The sequence below is a fragment of the Bidens hawaiensis genome, unplaced genomic scaffold (assembly GCF_021521415.1).
Source record: "Bidens hawaiensis isolate Kalapana, Puna unplaced genomic scaffold, B.hawaiensis_p1.1 tig00028741_1, whole genome shotgun sequence".
In the NCBI taxonomy this organism is placed as follows: domain Eukaryota; kingdom Viridiplantae; phylum Streptophyta; class Magnoliopsida; order Asterales; family Asteraceae; genus Bidens; species Bidens hawaiensis.
The window spans coordinates 169,637-181,454 of record NW_027505130.1 but is presented as its reverse complement, the minus strand read 5'-3'; the positions used below and the strand labels follow the sequence as shown (position 1 = coordinate 181,454).

At 37.1% G+C, this 11,818-nt stretch overlaps 1 protein-coding gene and 1 pseudogene across 2 annotated transcripts; one reads left to right on the top strand and one right to left on the bottom strand.

Moving 5' to 3' along the window:
• Window positions 1-3,668: 3,668 nt before the first annotated feature.
• Window positions 3,669-5,630, top strand: LOC143610925 (dicarboxylate transporter 1, chloroplastic-like; annotated as a pseudogene). Its single transcript, XR_013149673.1, has 3 exons — window positions 3,669-4,702; window positions 4,792-5,013; window positions 5,093-5,630. The product of XR_013149673.1 is annotated as a dicarboxylate transporter 1, chloroplastic-like (transcript).
• Window positions 5,631-5,766: 136 nt separating this feature from the next.
• Window positions 5,767-11,565, bottom strand: LOC143610938 (protein DETOXIFICATION 42-like). The gene is made up of 13 exons (XM_077085278.1): window positions 11,390-11,565; window positions 8,923-9,044; window positions 8,627-8,821; window positions 8,365-8,528; window positions 8,151-8,286; window positions 7,983-8,079; window positions 7,817-7,917; window positions 7,551-7,714; window positions 7,013-7,084; window positions 6,823-6,939; window positions 6,648-6,743; window positions 6,064-6,182; window positions 5,767-5,973 (listed from the first exon to the last, which is right to left on the bottom strand). Exons 1-13 carry the CDS (start codon window positions 11,446-11,448, stop codon window positions 5,925-5,927), a joined length of 1,491 nt encoding a protein of 496 aa, XP_076941393.1. The 5' UTR covers window positions 11,449-11,565; the 3' UTR covers window positions 5,767-5,924.
• Window positions 11,566-11,818: the final 253 nt, after the last annotated feature.

Sequence of the window (11,818 nt, the reverse complement as noted above, 5' to 3'; positions counted from 1 at the left end):
GAGGTCTAGGAGTGCGGAATCCTCCTAGACTCGTTTATAGGTGTATAGACGAAGAACACAAACACGTACACGATCAAATACACAAACAAATACAAGAATGGATAATCAAATCTGCAGATTCATATAATAATAAAACACGTTACATACCGTAACATAAACAGAAAACACGACTGACCCGAGGTGAGCTCTACCTCGGGTCGTCTCACACGACACTAGTCTCTTACTCTCTCTCAATAAACAAGCTGCTCAAACACACACCGATTTCTTGATTCCTAAAACTAAACAAGACACAACTATATATAGACAAACATTCACGGGCCTGGGCTTCAGTAGGCGAAGTTGTGCTAACTTCGCCGTTGGCGAAGTTGTGATAACTTCGCCTAAGGCAGAAGTTGTTACAACTTCGCCGTTGGCGAAGTTGTTCTAACTTCGCCTAAGGCGAAGTTGTGATAACTTCGCCTGTGGCGTTCCGCTGGTCAGAATTGCATAGCGACGGTCACAAAATGCACCAACACACCACTCTCTTCATGAACACTTTCACCACCCACTTCATGGACACTTTCAAAGCCAGGTACAAATCCAGAATTATATACCACAATTTCATCACCACTAGTCCTGCCATGTACTACAAAAATCTCAACAATGTGACTACCTATACCATCACTACCTCTAACCATATCACAAACATCTTGAAAATGATAATCTTCAATCAATGGCTTTAACCCAAATCCAAACTGACACGCGGATGTTTGTAATGAAAACAACAAGCTGTACCACAACCATATTGTAACTTACAGAGTATTCCAACCAACAAACTTTTACAAAATTCAGAAACTTGAACTTCATCGACATAAGTGATCTTCCCCCTTCGTATCTTCGCTGCCCCTCGGTAGAGAAATACCCTTGTGGAAAAGTTTTATGGTGAACGCATGTGAATAATTTTCACCTATAACAACCGTTCATTCAACTCGTTAACAACATACAAGAAAATAAACAAAAAGTTTGAGCAAACAGTAAGACCTTACCATATAGGTCGTACGGGTCACAATACTCACTGTCCGGCCTAATAGAATACGAGGTCGGCATTGCAATGTGTGCAGATGTGAAGTGCGATGTTAACGGTGATCGGAAAAATTAAGGGTTCAATGTTCGAACGTTGGCCGATATTTGGGATTATAGAGAAATATGCCCTAATTCGGGGGTTTTATTGAATCAGGGAGATAAATAGTGCAATGTCGAAATTACCCTTCTAAATTAACAGTCAACGACGGGTCAACTGACGGCAGGAGTCAGAAGAACCCGCCGGAGAAACATAGTGGTCCAGAGTTCGCAAAATCTTTTTCAATGGTTTACCTATCCAGCGATGATATAAACCAGGGAGGCAAATTGTAGATTTCTCAACTTTAAATTAATATATTTTTACAACAAATTTCAAAGTGTCTAAAATCATATATAACTTAAAATATAGTTTGTATCATATGTATTGTACATTAAAACTTTATTTTGATGTCACAAATTTTCAGAATTTAAGACATTTTTTAAAGTTTTCTATGCATTAAATTGCTATGTATTATATTTGTGTTTCATACTTTTATGTCTTTTACAAATGAATGGCATTATGGCAATCTGTTAATTGGTTCACACCAGCCGACCACCACCGTATGATACCCTCATCTCTTCATATGCCTTGAGCATCACAGATACACACCCAATGATGAAGCTTGGACTGATGCACCAAAGGGGCCGAGCTCAAAATGTGTACAAAATTTCACAAACGAGGGGGGCCGGCCTCAAATTTTCGGCCGTAAAAGGCTAAACTTACACTACGTATAAAAATTTTCGGCCGAAAACAGATAAATTTACACTACTGCGCAAAAAAACAAGGGGGCCGGGGCCACCCTGAGCCTCAATGAAGCTTCGCCAATGTACACACCAACATGCAATCTTCTAACCATGATGCAAGAATGGTCGTGTCCCATTCCGATTAACTTGTAACAAAGATTTACAACGTAAAAGACAACATATGGCACAATATCAGTCTATAATGCACGCCAGATAAATCGATAAAGCGAGAAATTCAAGGTACCGTAACATCAACTCAGTATGTTCTAAATTTATTTCAAAAAAGAGTAACATAAGTGACAAGCATATGCATACACATATATGTGTATCTATCATATAATAAGGATTTCTTTTAGATAACACAAGAGAGGCTGAGTGAAATGATGAATAAAATAACAAGACAAATAGCAAGCAACAAGGGTTGCATGTTATGTGGTTTATATGCATACCTATTCTTTCAAGTAACATGACAAAAGGAGCATGGTTGATTTAGATTCTTGGGCCCTAACTTCAAATTTTGTCGGAAACAATGCAAGATTGTAAAACCATCAACAATAATTAAATTTTGTCGCCACAATATGAAAATTTAATCGAGCAAATAGACATCTAGAGAGATGGACTTAAGTTGTGTCTACGACAGTTTTTTGAGAGATTTAAGAGTTACTTGAAGTCTTAAGACAATAAACTAATAGGGATCTTCAAAAATCATCAAAACTATTTGAATTGAGTTAAATAAGTCGATTTGACCCACTGATAGACTGAACCAACTGGCTTACGGTTTATCGATTACAGGTTGTAGGTAGCTAGGTAAATCGAATCAGCTGAAATGTTAAAAAGGATAATAATAAAACTTAGATTTAAATAACTTTTCAAACAATTAAACAAATAAAAATTTAAATTAAAGGAAAGATGTGATTGACTCTCTAGTTAAGTACAAAACGTGTCAATGAGCTTTAACTCAACTAACATTAAAGGGTAAGTGAAGATTTTAAGCTTGAGATCCAAGTTATTAAAGTTCGAATCCAATTCCAACCGGGTTTTATGCCAGTGAGCCTTCGGGCGACGGGTTTATCCAAAAATGAAGATGATGGGCTTGGGTTTCCCATCATTGTTTGCAATTGCGAGCGTATAATGTCGCCTTTTTCCATTAGTTTACCCCTAGATAACCAGACTTTATTCGTTAATCTTTGGAAAAAAAAATTTAAGTACACAGATTGAAAATCTGAACGACATGGGCAAACTCAAAAACTGTTTTTACTACGGTGACCATTTATCACAACCGGTTGTAAGGAGGCACAAAATGACAAAAAAAAGTAAAAAATTGGAAATTCTTTTTTGTCCACAACCGGTTGCAACCTTGGTTGTTCCAGCAACCCAAGTTTGCAACCAAACTTTTATATCTAACTTGGTTTTTTTCATAAAAATTACAACTTTTAACCTTTTTTTAAAAAAATGTAAAAACACAGTTTTATTTATAAAAAAATACTGAACATTTTGCTATAAAGTTTATAAAAAATGAAGCATTTTTATTTAATAAAATATTGGTTTAGGTTAGGTTATGATAGTGAGTAAAATAGTATATTGGGTTGGGTTGTATAGGTGAAAGAGAGAGAAAATATTTTTTTAATAAATGGTTGGGTTGGTTTGGGTTGTGATAGTGGACCATCAACTGATGTTGCATTATCAGCCGTTGGATCCAAAACCCAAATCCAGTGGCTAATATTCAATCTTTGATTCACTTAAATTTCCCACCGTCCCGTTACTCTCACCACACACAAAACTGATCACTGATTCCGCCGTGAACCGCCACCGTTAACCGTAAAACGATGGCGTCGTTAACTCTCACACACTCCGTCAACTTACCGTTAACCTTCCGTCCACCACCACGTCTCATAACCAACCCATCCACACCGTTAACTCTCCACAAATCCAACGGCCCACACCACCTCCGATCACACACCACCACTCGACCACACAATTTCACCGTCAAATCATCCGCCGGAGCAATTCCGGCCAAACCCACTTCCGACCCACCTCCGGCAACATTTCAAGGCGCTGCAATAACCCCATTACTCGCTTCAATCGCCACCGGAGTAATAATATGGTTTATTCCAACACCCACCGGAGTTAATAAAAACGCCTGGCAATTATTATCCATATTCCTTGCAACCATTGTTGGAATCATTACACAGCCTTTACCTTTAGGTGCCGTAGCGTTAATGGGCTTAGGCGCCTGTGTCCTCACCAAAACCCTAACCTTCGCTTCCGCGTTTTCGGCTTTCGGTGACACGATTCCGTGGTTAATCGCCCTCGCATTCTTTTTCGCAAGAGGGTTTATTAAAACTGGACTAGGTAATAGAATTGCTTACCAGTTTGTGAAACTGTTCGGTAGCTCGTCTTTAGGGTTAGGATATAGTTTAGTGTTTAGCGAGGCGTTGTTAGCACCCGCGATCCCCTCGGTTTCGGCCCGGGCCGGGGGGATTTTTTTGCCATTGGTTAAGTCTTTGTGTGTGGCGTGTGGGAGTAATGTAGGTGATGGGACGGAACGTAAGTTAGGGGCGTGGTTGATGTTGACGTGTTTCCAGACGTCATGTTCTTGACTGCCATGGCTGTCAACCCGTTGAGTGCGAATTTGACTTTTAATACGATTAAGCAGAGTATTGGGTGGACTGATTGGGCTGTGGCTGCGGTTGTGCCTGGGATTGTTTCGTTGGTTGTTGTTCTGCTTATTTTGTATTTGATTTATCCGCCGTCGGTTAAGAGTAGCCCTGATGCGCCTAAGCTTGCGAAAGAGAAGCTGGAGAAGATGGGGCCCATGACGAAGAATGAGATTATCATGGCGGGAACTTTGCTTCTAACGGTATGATGAATACGATGAATGTGATGAACGAACCGTTTGTTATAGGTTTAATAATTTATGACACATTGTTGTTTTGATCGTTGGATTAGGTCGGTTTGTGGGTATTTGGAGGGGCGCTTAACGTTGACGCGGTTACAGCTGCGATTCTTGGACTATCGGTGCTGCTAATAACCGGTGTTGTAACATGGAAAGAATGCTTAGCTGAATCGGTTGCGTGGGATACACTTACATGGTTTGCAGCGCTCATTGCAATGGCGGGATACCTTAACAAATACGGTCTCATCTCGTGGTTCAGTCAAACAGTGGTCAAAGTATGTTATTCTTTACAGTTTACATCATATATGTTTTTAGAATATGATAAAGTTATAAAGATGTGATTTTTATGTGCAGTTTGTTGGCGGGTTAGGTCTGCAATGGCAAGCGTCTTTCGGGATTCTTGTACTGTTATACTTCTATTCACATTACTTTTTCGCAAGTGGAGCTGCTCACATTGGTGCCATGTTTACCGCCTTCTTGTCGGTTGCTAGTGCCCTTGGCACACCGCCATTGTTTGGAGCCATGGTTCTAGCCTTCCTGTCCAACCTCATGGGTGGTTTGACCCATTATGGAATCGGGTCGGCCCCAGTGTTCTATGGAGCTAACTATGTCCCTCTTGCCAAATGGTGGGGCTATGGGTTCCTCATTTCTGTGGTTAATATTATTATTTGGCTTGGAGTTGGTGGTGTCTGGTGGAAGTTTATTGGCTTGTGGTAAAGTGGTAAACTAGAGGTACCGGTTTATTACTTACCACCGCAATTTAATCACGAAAATCTGGGAAAAATTTGACTTCAAATGTGAGGTTAGTAGCATTTTTGATTAATTCTTTCGGTCTTGCAAATACGTTTGTGCCTTTGTAAGAATTGTGTAGGTTAAGATGGTATACAATGCATGATGCCCATTTGTATCTAAACATGGAAACATTAATAGAGTTTTTATGCCTCTTGTTGCTTCTTTTTTGGTCTTTTTACATGAAATTTGTAGAGCATTAATGTGTGTGATTTGCACATGTAACATAAATACACTTGCATAAGTTTCAAATATTGTTATATATTGTCTTAACCAAAGACATTATAAAAAGAAGCTAAAAACGGCTCCAAGAACCAAGGAACACGAACTAGTATACAGTATAAGTTGCCCAAACGTGTTTAGGGGATGATAATACTACGAAATATTTCTAGCAAATCTATGATGTACCCTTTAGAAAGCACCATGGTCCGGTTCTTGTCCCTATCCTGCAAGAATACAATGATGACACAAAAGGAGTAATAACATCAGCCGATAACTCGTGGGTTGGTTAATGATTTTGTGACAAGAATAATTACCTCCAAAATCCTGCAAGCGCTCTCAAACTCATGTAAAAAGTAAGAGCAACCCACAGTCCGATGAATCCATGGCTTGAGGCGATGAATAGCGATAGAATGCTAATCATAGCAACCAAAACCTAACAACCAAATTTCATAACAGTCATTGTTAGTGCTTATTTAAAACATTTTCCTTTCTCTGGTGTGAAAATGGAAATAGATAGAAACGATAGTTGTGACTAAAGTTGATAATTCCTGAGAAAACATGAAATACGATTATCAGGTTTTGGGTTGTCATAGTTTAATAGAGGTCATGTACTCTTGTTCGGGTTGACCTGTTTAGTTGAACGGTAAAACATAAATAATCAGGTTGGGTTGTCAGAGTTTAGTGAGAGAACGTGTTCGGTTTGACCTATTTAACTTGTTTAATAAAAAATTGAATTTGAGTTGACTTGCTATCCATTTTATTGAAAATGCTCACAGGTTGACCAGCATAACATCAAAATGAAGATAAAATTTATAAGGTCAACCTGCCCACCCGTTTATGGCCCGTTTAAACCATTTTTGACAACCAGCTATTACCCCAAGTGCGACAATGAGTTTACCATAGAATATGCAGCATATGCAAAATCAGATGCTCCAAAGTTCACACCGTCAAAAACAAAGGCAAGTGCATTGATTGGTTGAGTTGCAGCTACAAACTGATAAGAGTAGAATTGAACTGTTAAAAGAGTTAGCTTGTAATTAGTAGAAAGAAGGTTTTTATTGTGCTATGAATACCGGTATGCCGATGCTAATAAGATGGAGGACACCAACATCTTTTGTAAACAATCTTGCCCCGAAGTGTAACCCGACCCCTAAGAAAACAGCCAATACAACCCCAAGAACCACACCTAGCTGCATTGCCGGTTGATGCAATTAGTTTGAAATTTTCACGATATACAACGCAAAACACGGTCCTCAACCATACCTGCAATACTCTTGAAGCAGTTGCTGTGACCTTCTCATAATCGGTTCTTGCAAACGCACTTGCAAGTATAGCCTTTAATCGTTTATAAAGTGTTAGAACATAAGAGAATGAGGTTATGGGGGTAGCGTACCTAGTTTCTTAACCGATTATAAAACCATGCCCCATACCCATCAAGTTTACATGCATACACACGATTATCAGGTATATCCGTTTATGATCTTATGTTGTTAATAATTACATGTTAGAATGCTCATTACCCAAAACCCAGTCTTAAACTCATCCCAAAACGTACTGACTTAATATCGAAATCCATTTACTACATTCTAACAATCCTATAATTTTAATAATCTCAAATTCTAACAATTTCAACATGCTATTTACTAGATTTTTTAAGATAATATAAAATTAATACTTTCAGGTGAACTAGTTTGGGTAACAAGGCAGTATTGCCTAATCTCATACCGGTCCCAAACCTATAAAAGTTTCTATAACTAATCAGGTTCGGGTTATATTTCGTGTCTAGGGTTAAGTTGAATACCTGACCAGCAACAGCCAACCCGTCGGCTAAAAGTGATGTTGCTAACCAAACTTGCAAGCAAACTTGAAATGCGGCCATTGTGGTCGACCCTTGTCTTGCAGCCAGTGATGCAGACAATGTTACACAAAATGTTACAGCCATAACTCTCATTAACAATAGAAAACCTGTTGAAAAGTTAACACAAAAGTCAAAAACATGTGAAACAAAGAGTTGATTTTGAGAATCATGTACGGACTAGCTTCATTTTCGAGTAATTCATGACTCACCGTTTTTGAGAAATCGACCAAATTGAAGATGTTTAGAAGTAGGTGGTACGAGCTCGATCTTTTCTAGTAATCTCCAAAATAGTATTACCGAGATCAAGTACCTAAAAAATAATAAACTGAATGAATCTCTTGAACTAGTAAAAAAATATCTTTAGAGGCAACTTACTGAGATATAACGTGAGCAATGGCTGCACCACTAACCCCAAGACCAAATACAAACATAAATATTGGGTCTAAAATAATATTTATCACATCTCCTGTCACTAAAGTTAAGAGTTATTACACAGAAAATTAATGTAAAACCGAAAAAGGATACTATGGTCATTTTACTTACCAGTGGCATACAAAGGAGTTTTTGTGTCTTTAAAACCACGAAAGACTCCTTGCATCGCCAATGAAAGTAGAACGGCTGGAGCTCCAAGCGACCTTAACTTTAAGTATTGTTGCGCGGGATGCAACATGGGAGAATCCTATGTATGTAACAATAAGTTGTAAAATACATACAAATGCGTATTATTCAAAAAATGAACATCGATTCTAGTACTTACGGATTTGATCCCCATAAAACCCAACACGGGTTTTGCTCCAATAATTAAAAATGCAGCTTGCAAGAGTCCCATAACACTCCCAATGATCAGAGCAGCGGAAGCGGATGGTATCCGCTTCTTCTTATAGCTTGTGACAAGTGACTCTGAATCGGGTGACTTGGTCACTAAACATAACAAAAACATGAGTACATGTTTTGAGACAAAGATTTTCATGAGAAAAAAAATAGATGCCATAAAGGAATGAGTGTTTGTAACACATTACTTGTTTGTTCATGTTGAAGCAACATTTTGTTTTCGGTGTGTTCATGCATTTCCAAGTTTTCATGATTCGAGTTTGAAACCGCATCCTCCTCGGCCACAAAAGAGGTTGTAATGCTTACTAGGGGAAATATTGCGATTCTTGATACTTGGTTGAATACCGCTATGGAAACTCCTACAGCTGCAAGTTCGATTGCACCTGAATAACATACATTTATATTTTTGTTACACACATGAAAAAAGGTACCTCATCTAAGTAAAAAAACAAATAAATGCTAATTTATTTTAATGCGAATTTACCAATTTGACCGATGAAGGCTGTGTCAACAAGAGACGCGATCGGATCAGCTGTCAAGGCAAGTGCTGCTGGTAATGCTATTTTTGCTATCTCCATACCAAGATCATCCATTTTCAATGCTAACCTGCAATTCCACTCTTGCATAAAGAAGAGTTTTAATGATATTATTTGTCATTTGATTATGTTTGCGAAATAAGTTTTAATAAAAGTTTTATAAAGTAAGTTTGCATTTTGGTGATCACAAAAACCTTTTTTATTACACGCCTGATAAATAGACGATTATGTGTGGTACTAGAGATGATTAATACGTTATTGAAATTTCAATATATTTATCGGCTTATCATCCCCATACAATGTCCGTATGGTATACTAACCCATTCGTTGCATCTTACAAAGCAATTCGCCGCAAAGCCTAAGCACATCAGTTTATTAAGCAGAGTGGGCGAAATCACTTTAAAGATCACGATTACCTGTCTCAAGCTATAAGTTGTAGTTTCGGCTGTATAAAACTAAGGAATTAACAATATAGTTCTACATATAGTCTGAACCAGAAAAATAAGTGAGGAACCCATCAATGGTTAAAAAAATATGTGCGTGAAGAGAGTGTAATGATGTAGAAAGTAAGAAAACGTTTCTATGGGTGTGAAGATCACATCCCATGATCTTGGTGTGACAATTGGTTGGAGTCTTTGTTTTCATATTCGGTTAAGGTGAAGATATAGGACCAAAAAGACATAAGCGTGAAAGTTGGAGGTAGATGTGTTGTGATTTTAGAAGTAGCTAGTGTGATGTGAAAAGATTGTTGGGCCGTCAAGAAAACACATGTGCGAAAGTGGAGGTAGAAGGGACAAAGATGTTGCAGTGGATGTGTAGCACACACACAAGAATGGACCGGATAAAAAATGATTTTTTGGGGGAGAATTTGGAATTACATGCATATTGGGTAACATAAAGGAGGGGAAATTGAGATGGTTTAGATATGTGTGAGAAGTCACATGACAACTTTATAAGAATTGTTGAAACCCTAACAATGGACTAGAGAAGAAGCGAGGGCAAACCCAAACTGACATGGGATGAGCGGGCATGATTTGTTAGACTTGCATATCTTCGAGGACATGATCAGGAATTTGACTTATTTGAGACGTCATATTAAGGTTATGGACTTTTAGGAGAGCTTATGGATCCATTAATAGATTTGTCTTGGGTCTTAGCTTGTCCCATACTTTTTTGTCTAATCTAAGTCGTGCCTTATGGGTTGTTTAGAACCCACCACCTGAGCCATTAAGAGGATTGATCGATTCATAGACTCCATTTAGAATGTTTATAAGTATGATCGGGTAAGAGACTCTATGAATGATTCATAGCCTTTTAGTGAACCAAACATACTTCGATGCTAACTAACTCAGAGATGGTATATTAATTGAATTATTAAGATGCTACTAAACAACTCCTTAATTACTTAGTGTTGTCTTGGTTTATCGACTTTTTTAGGAGAGTGTATAATGTAAGAGAGCTACTGCTACTTTTTCTAGCTTATTTGCCTTTTTATTTGTTGCTACTATCGTTTACTCACCCCTTCAAACTATTAGCACTTCAGTTGGGTTTGTGCTTTGTTTTAATTATCTTGGGCACATTTTATGTTCTCTAAAATACAATCATGTATATGTTTTTCTTTTAAATGTTTTTAAGTCAAGGGTCTCAGTGAGAGTAAACTCTCTGTCCTTTGGAGTAATAGAGAGTTTGCCCGGCCTTCCCATCCTAAAAATGAAAAACATTGAATACATATGCTCTGAATTTGTCAATCTAGTGTTAGATGGTGTAAGACCCTTATTCATAAAAGATACTTGATATGAGAGATGTTAAGTCGGAATCTAATTCCAATTCTAAGAATTCTTTTGGTTGTTCTTGAGGATCCAACTACATGAGATTCTTTTTAACAAGTGAAACAGAATAATGAGATACATTGCGTGTCATGTAATGGATCCCATTCTTCTAGTATAATATTTAGTTTTTTTTCCTTTCTTTTTTTTTGTATATAAAGGTTTTCGGAGTCTATATGAAAATAATAATAAAGTTAATTCATACTTTTATATTTCAGTGTGTACTTTTTGTATCTAATTTTTTATTATTTAAATATTAATAAGGTAGAAAACGTTGTGTTTTATAAATACCAAACGTTTTGAATATGTATGGCCTTGTAAGACTTTAAAAGATGCCTTGATGATTAATTAATGATGTTAATGTTTTAAGAAATTGAGTTCTTCACATAAACTTTTGAGTCATGAAATTTGAAAGTTTATTATTTCAAAAAATGTCCTTTGTCTGTTTTCCTTTCATTTCTAAACAATATTTCTTTTGATATGAATATTAGTAAAACAAAAAAAAAATTACTATGTATAGATCAATAAATAAAACATTAAAAAAATGTAATCCTATATTAAAATTTATTTATGGTAAATGGAAGAGTACCTAGCATCTTTAAAGAAAATGGAGATCCCACATGGATGTCCATCATCTTTCTGAGACATGACTCCTTGATTGGAGGGCAAAATCGTCAATTAATATCCAAACAAAAGTTTCTTCTGTTGATGAGTTCCTAATTCCCTGCAATAATCCTACAAGCAAACAGGATTAGAGAACATGAAACATCATACTCCTATGTTTTTTATGTTTATAAAGTGTTTTACATAGATCACTTCACACTTTATATTTATATTTACATATATACTCATTCAATAGAAAACGAAAACGATAACAAACACGCATACACGAGGAGCAAGAGCGAAACAGAAATATGAATTTAGAGTTAAAGAAAGTGAAGCATGAAAATGAAGACAAGAAATAAATGGTTACTTTGAATTTATGGTGAGAGAGAGTTGAGGGGAGAGTGTTTGTAGT

What these genes read in the sequence shown, in the direction of transcription:
- LOC143610938 (XM_077085278.1), bottom strand. Translation starts at nt 11,448, where the DNA reads ATGTCTCAGAAAGATGATGGACATCCATGTGGGATCTCCATTTTCTTT. An exon ending in AGCCTTCATCGGTCAAATTG is followed by an intron (nt 8,822 to 8,922) that starts GTAAATTCGCAT and finishes TATGTTATTCAG; the next exon opens with GTGCAATCGAACTTGCAGCT. An exon ending in TTATTAGCATCGGCATACCG is followed by an intron (nt 6,744 to 6,822) that starts GTATTCATAGCA and finishes TACTCTTATCAG; the next exon opens with TTTGTAGCTGCAACTCAACC.